Below are 16,074 nucleotides of genomic sequence, written 5' to 3' on the forward strand. Positions count from 1 at the left end.
AGGCATCAAATTCACCTGTATGAAACAATCAAATTAGAACGTATCAACGTTTATTACATTTTTCACAGTGAAGTATAAGGTTTTACGGTGAACAGAAAAAAAACATATATTTCACTTTTCCAGTAAAAATATCAAGTTTGTGATATCTCAACTCGCTTTTAATGAAAATGCAGCATTGACAGAGAAAATATCATATTGATTGTTACGCCATTAGCTTTTGTTAAAAAAATGACGTCATATTTTTGTGTAGAAATGTAATGCTCACAAAATGACGACGTAATAATCGTAAGGGGAAATAACTTTGTAAAAAAAAACCAATTGCCCCTTGGCGGAATTAGTAATGGTGTTTTTATGTAAATGGAAGCGAGAAAACAAATGTTATAAATAGAATATTCCTTGTTTCTTGATGAATACCGAAAATATTTAGTGAGTTGGCACCATTTCTATTATATATTCAAATATTATAATTTTCCATCGTGTTCGATAAAAATAACTGGTATTTATGAAGAAATCAGGAATATCCTCTATATATAATGAGGCTGAAATGTTGACCTGTAATAAGTCTACTTTACTCTACCTTAAGTGTATATATCAAATGTTTCTGTAATTGATGTTGGTGAATTGGTTTATAAGGTGTGAGAAGACATATGTATGTAATGTTTATGTCCTGGTTTATATATAGTGGCTATCCATCAAATCGCTGACCTACTTTTCCGGGATATGTACTCATTATATATGTCAGTGACTGATCACCATATTATCGACAAAACTTAGTTTACACAGAACTAAAAACCTAATTTATTTTCGTGGGGAAGTAATTTCGCGTTTTAAAAAATACAAAGATTTCCTGTAAACCAATTAATTTCAGGTTCGATTAAATTCAACGTATTTTACGGCCAATGAGAAATCGCGATTTTTTTCAAATACCGAGAAAGTAGAACCAAAGAGGTACATATCGCTTAAAAATGCAAAATTAAGTTGGGTTACAATCATCACGCGTTTTGCAATTTAACAGTATACTATACTTGAAGTTGGAACATCTTCGCAGTTATATATTTTCTCGTATACATTTCGTCTGCGAAATTTACTTGCACGCGAAAGTAAGTTGGTTTATATTATTACCTTTATGGCTTTACGAGTGAGATATATTGTTCAGATTAGTATTCTGTAATAACAGAATAGAATCCATATAAACACGGCTATGTTGTTAACCGTTCTGGACAACAGTCCCGAAGATGGTGCTTTTTAATCAATTTGACATTTTGGTGTCATTAGTGAATAAAATGACAATTGTAGCATGAATTCATTACTGGATATAGCATCATAATCATATCATGCTATTGTAGCAAATAAAACCTTGCATGTCCGTTTCCAATGAACCAAATATGCTTACAGATGTGCTAAGAATGAACCAAATATGCTTACAGATGTGCTAAGAATTGTTAAATGTTTTTTTCGCGTATATATATTTCCCGTATCATGTTTAATTGCATTATTATTGTATGTTCTGTATTGAGTACATTACAATAAGTATATACAGTATGAAAACGATAATGTCATATGTATACTGCAGATGCGAAGAGATCAAAGAAAAATATAAAAAGACAAATAAGATAATTCAAAATTTATTTTCTGTAGCAGTAGTCGTTGATCACAAACAACTTTATTTGTATTAATATATTTAAATTTGCAATATGACACAGCTCATTATAAGTAAGTTTTCATTCACATAAAATGTAACAATGTTATACAATGTACATTAAAATGTATAATGTTTATCAAATATTCTGTTTTACACAACTACATTTCATAAAAACACGTATTTATCAAGAAACATGGTTGCTATAGAATATGCTGAAATTATTCTAGTTCAGATGGTATGCTGGCAATATTTAGGTAAGATTAAGTGTTTTGGCAACGGTAAAGTTAAGAATTCTGTCAATTCAGTAAAACAATTTTGGGGAAATGCTGACCTTGCATGCGCTAATTAAAATAAAGAGTGAGATAGACTAACAGTTCTAACAATTCAGAATACCAAATATGTAGATGCAAATCATGTATATAATACATAAGCTAGAAATATATATATGCTGGCATCATTTAAGATTTGGTGATAAAGTTATACAACTTGAAAAAGAAATTTAAAAGCATATGTAATTTGTAGTTTATCATTAAGATTTCATAAGGCTAGAACTTACTTAGAAGTTACAAAAAGTTATTGCCTGGTTTAATTTAGAAAATTGTTTATGTTGTGTATGATCTCTTATACTGTCGAAATCTAAAACAAAATGTGATGATAATAATCAGATTAAGATGGATGACAAACCACGCCCCTTCCTCTGTTGTACATGGAGCAGCTCAAAGCTCGTATATCATGGAGATATGTTACGTCAAATATTTATCACAATGGGCTTTTATTCTCTCCGTAACGCGAAGTCATCATATCTAGTATCAACACAATGTACAATACACACATAATCATCAATTATACATAATGATAATTGATGGAGCCGTGGCAATTATTCATAAGCAGACTTTCATCTAATACATATGTTAAGACGATTTTTTTAAAATATGCAAAAATATTGAGTGGATATTTAACAATATAATTGAAGAAGTTTTTGAGATTGTTTTTTTCGTATAGCAAGAAAAAATTGAAAACAACACCAGGATATGATTTTTTTGACAACAGGATTTATGTATGACGTCAAAACATATGTATGGGCCACGAAATATTACATCATAATTTATTCACTAAATCTGACCAATCAAAATTCAGCATATTTAATTTATCATCCTTATTGCAACAATATAATGAAACATGTAATTTCCCAATTTTGATATTTTATCATAAACATTTGGAATAATAATCGTTCATATGTACACGTGTCTACATTTTTCAAAGTGAAATTATCGATGACGCACACTATTTGAATATATTGTAATTCCTATACTAGTAAATGAAGATACATTGAAATTGCGAATTATCGTTCTAGTTTTGATTTGATAGTGATAAAAGAAATCACAAATGTTTACGAAGAAAGTAAGTTAATATTATAGATATTATAGCTTTACGCACATTTGAAGCCAAAAACCAAAAGATTTAAATTAAGCGAACCAACAGAAATGAAAATCGAATATATAAAAAATGTACTTAAGGGAGTATAACTTATTAAACTAGTGATAATTTGTATGTCTATAAATTACCTTTTTGATACAGCTAGCAGAACGAAATTGAGCAGCAAAAATATGTATACATTATGGCTAACCTTAGGTATTACTATTGCCACGTACAGTAAATTGTTGTGTAGCTTATGCATTTTGACAAAATATGCGAAAATAATGTACTTTTTAAAAAGAAAAAATCTCTATGATCGGACCATATTTCGGTCTCCAAATAACCATGTCATTACGGTTACTGGTTGGTGACGTTTTTACTGGATTTGTCTTTACCAGAGCATACAAATAGTCCTTTTTAACCTTGGTTAGTCATGATGCATAAACACTTTTTAACATTTTCATTATGTTCAAGTGCACCTAGGAAGAGATATATAGACATACAAATTTCACAGAGTTAGGGTGATACTGTAATTGCTTGAGACCACCTGCAGACAAAAGGGTATTGTTAGCACACTGCAGGAGGTGTCACGACAAAGTCTGAAAAAGGAAAGCCAAGATGATTCAGTCAAAAATATTGCTTGAACTTCTTAAACCCATCGTAATAACCATTATATCGAGTTAATTATGTACGTTTGTGACGTTAGGCGGTGCACTTTAGATGCAAATACGCAATGTACTTATACATGCATATTTTTCAATTCTTATTGTATGGATGACAAACATATGATAAGCATGTAAGTTTCATTAGAGGACAAATAAATTATATCGCTTCTAACAAAAAGCATTATACTTGTACAAATTATTTTTTAAGTTATTACAACGTGATATCTAACACTTTTACCTAACATAATGTAACTACAAGCTTTGCACCAATTTTACACATTCAAACATTCAGCATGAAACTTTAAAATGATCAAATAGTGTGCCACAATATTCAGTTACAACTTAAAATAGATGAAATATGCATTACAATGTACAGCATTACGATAATAGGACTGAGTTATATACAAAAATAATGGAATTCGCAGTTGCCTTAAAATTATGTTACAAGCGGCTTAACATCATTCATAGTTTATAATTATCATGCTTAAAGTAAGAATGCGTAATTCTTTTTTGCAGACAGATATCAATACAATTTAAAAGTATGTCTTTCTGCAGATAATCGAAATACATCACTGTAATAAAGTGTCCGTTAAGAGATCTATTGACAATAATACACCGGATCAAATCTACTTTCCGTGATTCCCGCAGTCAAAAACCTTTCCACATTACGTCCATCTTGGATATATTCAAATGTATACTAATATACTGTAGTCGATAACATTATATCACACATTTCCCACTGTTCATCTTTGATATCAGTTCATGGTTTTGTGACGTTTGGGTAATACGATCAACTCAAAACACACTTTCCGTTCATAAAGTGCTTTTATATTGCATACATTTGTATATCTGTTATGTGCATCATTGCCATGTTTGCACACAGTCATGCAATCAGTGCATTCGCCATAAGGAAGTCTTCGAAAACTAATTAATCGGAAGACATGCATTTTATAATATGCTTTTACCTCGGCGGTAATGTAGACACTTGTTGGTGCTGATTACACAAAAATTGTTGACGTCATCATTCAATGTGTTTACGATCACGACGTGCTCCTCCCCACGTTGACGCACTCACAATGGGACGGTACCTCTACAGGAAGGAATGTGACCGGAGGATAATGAGGCAGGTTATCATCCCAAACCAACATCCAATGATGCCGATACATTTGTAAACATTGTCCTACTCCACAACTCACATTAGACCTGAAAATGAAAATGCAATGAAATATTGTTATTGGTTTTCCCCAATTATTTAAACTTTTTTACAAAAAGGGAGAGCCTGGATTACATCTAAAGTACTAGATTCCTTTATATTGTTATATTTTGCTATTCAGGGTTGTGAAACGGTAGCTTTCTCGTTGGTAGAGTTTACTGCATTATACCTAAATGCTATCTCAAAGTAATGTTTTAGTGGGTTTTTTTCTTTGTATCTATTTTCATTCTAATGCTAAAAGGTTCTTTATTCAAAACATTTCTTATAAAAAAACGGATAAACTTCAAGGAAAATTTGAAAATGATAAAAAAATTATCTGGGAATTCAAAAAAACAAAAATAATAGAACAAAATGGCGAATCTAGAGTATCACATTCATGTACTTGATATTTAGATTTCCTATCTACTTAGAGTAGTCAAACTGTAATTATTGGTCTGTACATTGGTCTGGTTTATCACAGTTATCTCCTATTAACAGTCAGGGTCATCTTAGGACGGTCTCCCATGTGCTCAATGTGTGATGGCGGTGTGTTAATCGCTGTGTTTTGGGGGGCTACGGTATATTCGTGTAATAGTGGAACTCTTGTGCTATCTGTACCAGGGAGACTTGTGAATAGTATCTAGGCAAAAGAAGTATATCATTGGCACAACACAAGATTGCATCAGAGAAACATTTCTCATTATTAAGAAGTATAGAAAGGGTAAAGGATCCACGATATGATGGCAATAACTGTTATTTGATCATGGTATAATAGTCAAATAGTTCTTAAAATACTACTCATACGTACGCACAGCGTCCAGTCGGCACAAATTGGAAAGCGTTTTTAAAGTGAACAACATTCAACTGGAAGTTCGAGCTTACTGTAGTATTAAATACTTCGTAAGCATAATCCCTGAAACAAGTAAACAAAAAATAAATAGTTTCCATATAAAACATTTTTCTACTCAGTTTTCTTCCAGATGGAGAAATCGTACAATGAAATCAATAGAATATCTCTTTTGCAAATATAAGGCCTCTTAATCTTCTTTTCGCCAATAATTATTTTTTCTAATGATAAATAAAACAAATATTATGTGCTGCATGTGGTACATTAGATGTCTTAAAGTATTGATGGATATGTGACTGAGTTTTCTAAAGAAAAAAGATAAAGCAGATTTTCAAATTGAATAAATGATCATATTTAAACAATAAAGCCCGAGATACTCACGTATAACAACATGAATTTCTGTTGTTCGGAACAGGTCCGGGTCTTGGTCTTATTCCATCTACGTAAGAATTCAATCCATGACCTCTTACTCCTTCCGGTTTGATGACCGGAAGTTGACGAAGGTCACGAGGATTCATGAATAATCCACGGTACATGCTAAGAACACTGTCTCTAAAACTTTTCCGGAACTGCCATTTGGACCAGTTTCTACAGTGACAGCCTAATAAGTACCACCTTTGATGTCGGCCGTCAGCATGGATAAGAAACACGGCGATGAGGAGAAGGAATCTGAGCACACTCTTTATACTTTTATACGACACCATCTGAAAAGGAAAACAATAAACTGTAAATAAATTCGTATTGTATTGATACCTGTTGTATGGAATATATGTTAAATAAATTTCTCCGATACGTACACGTGTAATACTAGCTGGTCCAGGGCAATCAATACACTCATGTCGCATGAAGCTGTATTGCATGGCTACCAAATGCAATAGTCTCGTGATTTACTACTTTCTCGGTATAATTTTAACATATTTTCAGAAATTATGCTGTATTTACTTTAAAAAATACAAACAATAGAATTTGCGTTGAAAATATCACGCAATTATCATGTATGGAGAAATTATTTGCATTCCGCTTTTTCGAATTCATTTCATAATAGCGGAAAGTCGTTGTAGTTTAATTGCAATTAACGCCGAAGTGTGAGAGAAAAATACTCCTTCATACGTGGATATGAAGGATAGGGATACTTTACCCTCGGCAAGCCTCGAGTTAAACAAAATTGTGTGACCATCGGGTAGAATATCCCTTTCCTTCATAACCGCATATGAAAAAGTCTTATAATATTTCACAGCAATAATATATGTGTAATACTATGCAAGGAATAGTGAATGTTAAACATTAATCACTTCGCCACTCGAATATTCTGTATTTGTATGCGAGTAATTATTGATGCTGACGTCATTTGTTTGCGATAGTTTTCAGTGAAAAAGACGAGTGTTTCGAATACCAAACAATGACGTCACAATCAACAACTATCCACAATGCAGGTAACTTATTAATACGCAAAGATGATTTAGAAGAAATAAATTTCGCTAAATGAATAAAAAAGAGTTTAGCGTAAGGATTTTCTTAAAAGTAGTTATTTAAGGCCTGCTTTATGAATACTTAAATGTATTTGTTACAATGCTTTGAAATAATATGGCGTGCTAGACGTTCGGCTTCATATGACTACCGCACATTTGCACAAGTAGACGATTACGCTTAAATTTTCATACTTTAAATGTTGCCAAATAGCACAATAGTATAAATTACTCAAGTTTTCTTTAATAAATCTACTAAAAAGATCACTTTTTCAATTAAAGACCTAGAATACAAATAAAAAATATGATATCAAAATAATAATAAACTTACCTTGTAATATAATAAATATCGTAAAAACAATGGATTTCCTATTATCTGATCACGAACAGCGGCACACAAACACACTCAGGATTCTTGATTTGATATCTGATGTTTGTCCATCATGTTCATTGTCAAAATAGTCCTATTATCCTAAATCGCCCATCTGGAATAAATGAAGAATCCGCCAATGAACTTTCCTTCGGAAACACAATTAATATATAAAAAGTGTAAGATTAAGAAAACAAATGTTAAATACACATCCTTATAGTAGTGAAAAGAGTCCGTGTTCCATTCACCGCGCCTTTAACCTGTTACCACAGAATTTTAACTACTCCTTTTCCGCTCCGTTGTTCATAGTATTCTAATTAGTTTTAGGTGAATCCGGTACGATTAAGCTTCAGAACACCTGGCCATATATACAGGTAAGCATGTCTAATTTATGCTGAAGCTAGTAGTATAAACTAAAACGTCTCTTCCTCTCTACTCATCCAACTGCTTTAATATCGAATAATTTCGATTGTATTATTTGAAGTTTAAATGATAATTGCTACAGTTTAGAGTAACAAATCAGACGCAACAAGAAGGCTAATATATTTGGGTGTTGTATCGGCTGTCTGTCAGGTAAAAACCATAAATCCGTCACACCTTGATCGATCGATCCAATCAACATAATCATAGTCAATTAAAAACATCTAAGATAAAGCCAATTAGACAAATATTAACGATTGTAGATATACAACAATTCAAGGTTACACAAATTTATACAAGCTCTACGTAACTAAAGTAACTACGTCCACAGACTAGCAACACTTTTATCTAAGTTGTGTATTAACTTATGCAGCCATTTATAAGCATTTAGCGTTTATTATATGTATCATGACATCTATCATTTTCATTTCATAGAAGATTATATTTACATCGCAATTAAGAGTAATTTGGAGGTGATACAGTAACGAGATGGTACGTCTACAATAAGGAGCTGTCAGATGACTGGTTTCACCTTAATCATTCAGAACATGCCACAGACGCCGTTAATTCACGGCACATAATATTTAACATAGATACCGGGAATGTTTATTTAAACGTTGTTACATAAGGCATCGACCTACAATATAAGCTATATAGGTTAAACGCACAAATTCTTAAAGCGTTTCAATAATACTGTGAAATCTGATAACATTTTTTTAATTACACAATTCAAATTAAGAATTAATTGTAAACTAACCAGCAATGAGGTAATGATGATACTTATTATATAAATGCAGGTCGGTTGGTTTAATTATTGCGTTTAATTGCATTTTATCATCTAAATTTACTACTGAGAATAAAATGTTAATTTCTGTAGCATTTTGATAAAATTTCATTATTTCGTAAGCACAACTAGCACCAGGTTTTTTTTAAAGTTAGCATTAATGCATGCTGTATTAAAAAAAAGAAAATTAAAAGAAGCATTAATATTTCTATATAAAACTATGGTTAGTATTAATATTATATGGCTGGTATTGCCATCTAGAACTCGCCAGTGGACAATACTAAAGACTATGAGAGACAACGAAAAACTGTAGTGTGGACATCCATATGAGATGGTTCAATTCGACCAAACTTTTATAGCTTTTAAAATTGCAGCTTAAGCTGTTATAAATTTAAAAAAAATAATCGTGCAAATTCTGAAAACATGAACTTGTATGTCCCTAATTTAAAGATGCTCCACCGCCGACGACAAATGCGTTTTTCTCTTAAATTGAATCAGGAATAGACGATTTGTTGTTTTATTTCAGTTACAAAAAACACTTACTTTACACCATTACCACCATTGAAAAGTTTGAGCTTCTAATTTTAACGACAAGATAAAAATACAAAAAATAATGAATTGCATCCCGAAAAAAATCCGTGTTACTATGTCCTATATGGAATGAAATACTGATTGCGAATGCGTCAAATAATGAGTATCGTTTATGCTCTGTCGGCGGTGGAGCATCTTTAAATAAATCAGTATGTATGAAAAAACATGAAATGTAAACGATTAGTATTAAGTTCTTGTGTGAAAAAACAATATGCATCTAGTACTGAATAACTCTCTGTTAGATGACTGTATATGAATTGCTTAATTAAAAAGAATGCCAATTAAATATAATTGGTAACATTTTAAGTAAGTACGTACAGAATGTAATTTGAATTAAGTCATACTTATAAACAAATAAACAAAACAAGAAATGCTCTTTGGCAAACCTGTCTGACAGTTTGTTTTAAAATTAGTATAATGTTTATATGCTAGATATCGATAATCTTCGTTAAGACAGATTGTGATCGGTTGTAAGCACCTGATGTAGTTAAAGCGAAATGACGAGTATCTTAAGTAAGCTCCATATTCAAATAACACTGCATAAACAAAAGCAAGAAATGTTATTTTACAAACCTGTCTGACAGTTGTTATCTTCAAAATGGTATGTATTTTGGGAAGAAACAGGAAACGCTAAGTATATAGATAATGATTGTTCCTCCATAACGGTAGCAAGGAGCGGATGTAAGCAACAATACAAGATATGTTTATGACAAAGTTATTGCAATTAAATAGCACAATGTGCCTGTGAGTCACTATACGTGTTTTAACCTCAGGTCTCTGTCGGGTCTCTATACCTGTCATAGGTCACGGAAGTCTGTCGACATGTCGGAACACTTTGTCCGTGCTGTTACGAGCGCGGACATTATTAACGGTGACCTTAGACTAGTATGTCAGTTTGTTTACATCGTCTATTCCACCTATCATGCATTAACACATACTGTGTGAATTAGCCATCCACAAAATTATGCATGTTATTAATTACAACTCGGAGTGACGAAAGATTTTAAGTAAAAGTAACAGATAAAACATCTCCAGATTTTATTATCCCACGCGAAAAGATAAATATTATGCGGAAAAAACTAAGCACAGCTTTCATTAGTGACAAATAGATTGAATTGAGTAAAAACAAAGTGCAGGGACACTTAGAGATTGGCGTATTCCGTGTAGACTAGACATGTCTAATTTCGCTTGGTTTTTTAACTTCCCTTAAAATTAATGATAGAGTCAAATCAATGTCCGGATATCCGTCCGCCTCCTGGTAAATATGGAAGTACACATTTCTTACATTAACAAGGGCACAAAAATCGTATGGTGCCATTTATTTTACATTAAGGTATTTGTAATATACATTCTCCAGTTATGCAACAGAGGCAGTTGAAATAAAAACTGAATACGTCTGCTTCTAGCAATTGCAATTCAGCAATTCAACTACCTACACAGGGGTCGAACTCCACTGTATGAGCTGAAACTGTACGTTATATCCAGGCAGTCAGTATGATTTTCTTACATAGCTTTGAAACACAATTTTCTTATTAGTGTCATCCACTACTTTAAAAAAATATTTATGGTTAAAAAGCGTCTATTGTGTATGAAATGCTATGAGTTTTATGCTTTACATTTGAGTAATTTATGCCGTTACAACATATATGCTGTACTTTTATGCAATACATAATAATTCGGCGTGGATTTCGCATCCAAATTATAGCCAACTAAATACTGACCCTACCTTTTAATATCTATATTTAGATATCCAATGTTTTCGTAAGAAGTTCATTTTCTCCTAAATTGTCTTCAATATTACTATAAACATAGTATCGAGATGGATATTACAACAGTGATAGTAACCCCTGGAGTATCCAGGATGAAGTGACAACGAAACGAACTTAACATTGCAGACATGCACCAATAGATCATTTAAATGAAATGGTAGGTTAATTTTATTGAATGACATTTCAAGTTAAAGATAGCCATACTGCTTTGATATGCGACATTTTTAAACATGTTCGTGCATGACAGAAATCTTTTGAACGACACACATTCTTCAAGTCTACGTGTGGGTCAGGTGGTATCGCATTGTGTTTGCGTCAAACCATGTCCTTAATTCTGTCAGTGAAATATTTATATATAAGATTTATTGACAACCATCTAGAGAATCTATATTTGGACTCTGTTGATGACAGTAACAGTAAAATGCCATGTGTATGAACCTTAAAACAAAGCAAAGGTAATTAGCAATAGCTATGACTAACGATGGATGCGCCAGGTCTATAGAAAATTTCTGGCTGGGGTTGGTTACAACACGTGATATTCTGGAATCACGTTTAAATATTTATTTTTGGTTAATGTAAAAGAAGCATTTATGTGATTTTGTTTTAAATATGTCTCGGGCAACGAACTCATAATCCCTCTCAATGGGTCGAACATTTATCTCAAGGACAAAAAATGAGGCATTGTCAAGAACAACTTTAGAGACGAAGAAGAAAGCTATCGGGAATACAATACAATACAAAACCATCTTTCACTCTATGTTAACGTTGACAGCAGGTACACTTTTAATGTCATGTCTGGACAACTATTACTGCCGTGGTAGCTATTTTTTGTTTGTAGCTTTTAGTCTTTAAACACAAAACAAAACTATAGAATACTCGGAAGCTCGATACAATGCTATATTTCTAGACTATAACCAGTATTGAAGACTCTGCACAGTGGCATCGATTTCAGATTAAAACTACACATCCCAATAAAACTTCTGATAAAATGATACTAAATGGTTTTTCTATGTTGTATAAGATGGATTTAAAAATAAGTATCAATACCCACAGATGAGGCAAACGTGTAGTAGACTGTTCACAGAATAGCAGGTACAATTTTATGCTGCATTTTGATTGTTTTCCGGATGCATACTAGTAAAAGGTGACTAATTAGGGACTTTTGTATTTCTTTTCCAGACCTTCTTCGTTTTAGAGTCTCCCTTGACCCCTGCGACTTTTGATCTTTTTCATCGTTCAAGAAAGGATTTGAGTTCTGTCCAACGCAGCCATTTCAAATGTGGCAGCTTCTTCTCTCGGTTAAGGAAAGGGATGTCTAGTTTCACAGTTGTCAGTATAATCTGACCGATGTAACTGTGCAGTTCGATGTTTTTTGTAGAATTCCGCATTTAGATAATACTATTAAATGTGGAAGAGTTAGATGGCCGTCGCTATTAATAAGGCCTTAAGCGACATCGCCAAACCTAATTAGGAAGAGGAGGTACCGATGTGTCAAAACGATACAACATAACAGTTATTTGTAATCTAAAAAGCGTTTCTTGATCTCTAAGATGACTAGATGTGAACAAAAAAATTTAATGAACATCATAGTACTGAAATAAGATGTTAAATGGATTGAATTGACCTGACGGAAATAGCATACCACTTACTGGTCCCATTGGCCATTTAGTATTCATCATTGCTCATAAATGTCGAAGGAATGAATCGCCGTATGTAAACGGGGCTAAACAATTCAAATTTGACACCTGTTTAATTAATTAAGTGGATCAGTTAATGTTATGTATAAAATGTGTTTTATTTTTACAAGATATCAAATATCTGATGGAGTATTCTTTATGACAGGCATTGTTTGGTATATAGATATATAATCACCGTGACATGACGCATTCTGAGTTTATCTCATAGTAAACCTATGTTTAGTACAAACCAGTAACCACACAATGTTTTATTAATTGAGAACATCTGAAATCGCTAACGACTTATTTATCATCGGCGTTACAGCATAGTCTTCCATTATGATGAAATGTTGACTGAAGGTATTGAATGTTGTCGTGTTTACATTTCAGTGTTGCTACTAGTGGGCTTATAATCTAAAAAAATCATAACGGTAAATGTGGGATCAAACATTTCGCCTCCTGTTGACTAACAGAGGTATGCTATAGAGAGCAACAACATAATTCCTTTCCATAGACCACAGTGTTAAATGTCTTACAATGTATAATTAAATCAGGTGAATGATAACTTATTATTATTTATTGTGTTATATAAACTCTAGGGACTCATAACTCTAGATAGAAGAAAGATGGTGGAGTTCTTCAAACTTCAGTCATTAGTCGTGAATTAAGGTGAATTTTGCACTGAAAATGTCGAAATTCTAATAGTTGTACCTATTGTTATAAAAATTGATATTTTGAACCTAAATTTAAATCTACCTGGGGATAATTACCTGTCAGAAAACATTTTGTTTTGAAATTCTTTATTAACCAGCCTGCCAGTGGCCGGTTCAAAATTCTATCCAGGACTGAATCTTCTAAACACAGTAGCCATTTCGAAGGTCTATTTTTTTTTTATTTAGCTGGCGGTTTCCTTTAGCGACTTTAGCGAAAACGAAATGAACCACGTGATCATTTTGGCGTTGATGAAATTGGTTTGAAATTGTTAAATTTAGTAGCCGCAAAGAAAAAGATAATTCGATAATGTTCGTTGTATTTTCATTATGGCAGTATACAGTTTACGAGATAGCACGGAGAGGTGAGTGTACAAGAGTTTCTATTAAAAAACTATTCCTTCTTAGTTCATCGGTTGTTTTGTGTAAACAGTTTGGCTGCAGCTACAAAATGGATGTACAACAATAGAACAGTATTAATTCGATTGGTGGAATGGAAAGTGTGCAACTTTCGGTTTTTATTTTTTCTACTTTTCCTATAAAACAGTCAGTAACGCTACTAAGACATTAAATATCAAACTCACCAGCCAAAGTTGATGAATACCTAAACCACTTATCCAAATTCTCCTGTAGGAAATTTTTTTTTAAATGTTTTGAAATCATTTTTTTAAATCAGTGTAACCTGTCAAAACCTGATGTCTGTCACTGGGACCATATGTGACCGTTATAGCCAGGTTTCCGGATTATACAGGTTTAAATTACTATAGATCATGAATGGGAAATGCCGGAACAGACAATTATCCGAATAAGATAAGGGCTCATTTGACAAGTTATACAGTACTAAACCCATGTTTTTCAGATGAATTACTACAACTAACGATAACGTAAAGTAATGAATCGCCTCATAACTATCAAAATTATCACAAAGGCTTGGTTTTCTGTATTACATAAATACATTATATCCCTCACGAGACATATCTCTGTATTACATAAATACATTATCTCCCTCACGAGACATATCTCTGTATTACATAAATACATTATCTCCCTCACGAGACATATCTCTGTTGCACATAAATACATTATCTCCCTCACGAGACATATCTCTGTATTACATAAATACATTATCTCCCTCACGAGACATATCTCTGTATTACATAAATACATTATCTCCCTCACGAGACATATCTACACCTGATTACCTCGAACCTTTGATACACTCTCCCTAAATCATACAACACTCGAGGACATAGTGGTACAGACTCTTCTAAGTCCGGCATTTACACATCATCACATCCATTTGTCGATCAAGTTATTTTTTGAGAGTCATGTTCTCTATTTACATGTCATATCTACTTTCTACGTGAGTTTTGTCGACTGTAGACAGCTGCGCCATCAGCATAACGTTGTCAAATATGACAGCTGAGCCCCTGGCTATTGTTTTGTGTTAAACATTTCAAAAGTGGATAATGTTTCAACTCAGGTTACCGCTTATCATTTGTCAGACGACCCTCACGCTCTGATTATTTTGACGATTAAACATTCTCTTAAAGTAACTAATTCGTCTGATAATAATATCTAATTTGGCATAAGGTACATTAACAAACGTCTCTCATCGCTTGTGTATGGTATGGAGGATCAGCCGTGAACATCTAATCTGCTTAATGTTGAGAAATCGCCTCGAAGTAACGCGACCGACCCACCAACAAGAGCTTCGCAACTTCAGCAAATTCTTCTTCAACATGACTACTATTTGTCTGCCATATAGAAGTATACCTGTCCCCCCACTGCATGGTCAGATTGAGACATATCCATCAACCACTTTATGATAAGTATTTTCTGCTACTGGCTTAGCGCTTAAACCAAAGGTGTGTGGCGCTTCAGAATAATGTGATACTGGGATGGCAGGTTTTGCTTATATAGACTACACAGTTCCATATCGTTTGCGGCATACTTCAGTGAGATCGCGCTAAAAAATGGCAAGATGTCCAATAGTAAAACGAGACACAACACGAATATACCGCAGCTTTCCAAAGCATACAGACATTCAAATACTCAACACATAGTACGGCGTCCATGTATGACATAGAAAAGCAAATTTAAATGGCAGCCATTACTGGAGCCCAAGCTATGAACAGTTTATGCAGGGCTGTATGGTTTACAACCTATCGGTTGTAACATTTGAGGTACAAATATGGTTGCCGGCTTGAAGATGGAAGTTTTAACGACCCTTTATGCCTATCAAAGACTGAAATTATGTTTGGTAGCGAACGCCGTGTGTACGAAAAGATCACTCGTAAAGCGTGATTTTGAAGCCACAACTCGGATAATACGGTGACAAAATAAAGACATGCCGTTTTATTTTATGTGTTTCGTTATTCATTTATTGATATTTAGCATTGTTTTATTACTAAGAAATGGCCTGTACTTAACCTATTTCAAATTAGACCTATACATTTACGTTCGGTTTTCGAATCGAGTCAGTCGGATTATCGCCCGAAGTAACCCGGGTATTTGATGTGTTTA

The 16,074-nt window shown here is 33.2% G+C and overlaps 1 protein-coding gene across 1 annotated transcript; it reads right to left on the minus strand.

The window, feature by feature from the left end:
* Positions 1-3,118: 3,118 nt before the first annotated feature.
* LOC138332797 (uncharacterized) lies at positions 3,119-7,834 on the minus strand. The gene is made up of 4 exons (XM_069280756.1): positions 7,560-7,834; positions 6,144-6,466; positions 5,724-5,828; positions 3,119-4,926 (listed from the first exon to the last, which is right to left on the minus strand). Exons 2-4 carry the CDS (start codon positions 6,464-6,466, stop codon positions 4,764-4,766), a joined length of 591 nt encoding a protein of 196 aa, XP_069136857.1. The 5' UTR covers positions 7,560-7,834; the 3' UTR covers positions 3,119-4,763.
* Positions 7,835-16,074: the final 8,240 nt, after the last annotated feature.

Source organism: Argopecten irradians, chromosome 10, assembly GCF_041381155.1.
Source record: "Argopecten irradians isolate NY chromosome 10, Ai_NY, whole genome shotgun sequence".
Classification (NCBI taxonomy): Eukaryota; Metazoa; Mollusca; class Bivalvia; order Pectinida; family Pectinidae; genus Argopecten; species Argopecten irradians.

Coding starts and splice junctions, on each gene's coding strand:
- LOC138332797 (XM_069280756.1), bottom strand. CDS start 6,466: ATGGTGTCGTATAAAAGTATAAAGAGTGTGCTCAGATTCCTTCTCCTC. Junction 5,829..6,143: donor AGAAATTCATGTTGTTATAC/GTGAGTATCTCG, acceptor TACTTGTTTCAG/GGATTATGCTTACGAAGTAT. Junction 4,927..5,723: donor GTGCCGACTGGACGCTGTGC/GTACGTATGAGT, acceptor TTTCATTTTCAG/GTCTAATGTGAGTTGTGGAG.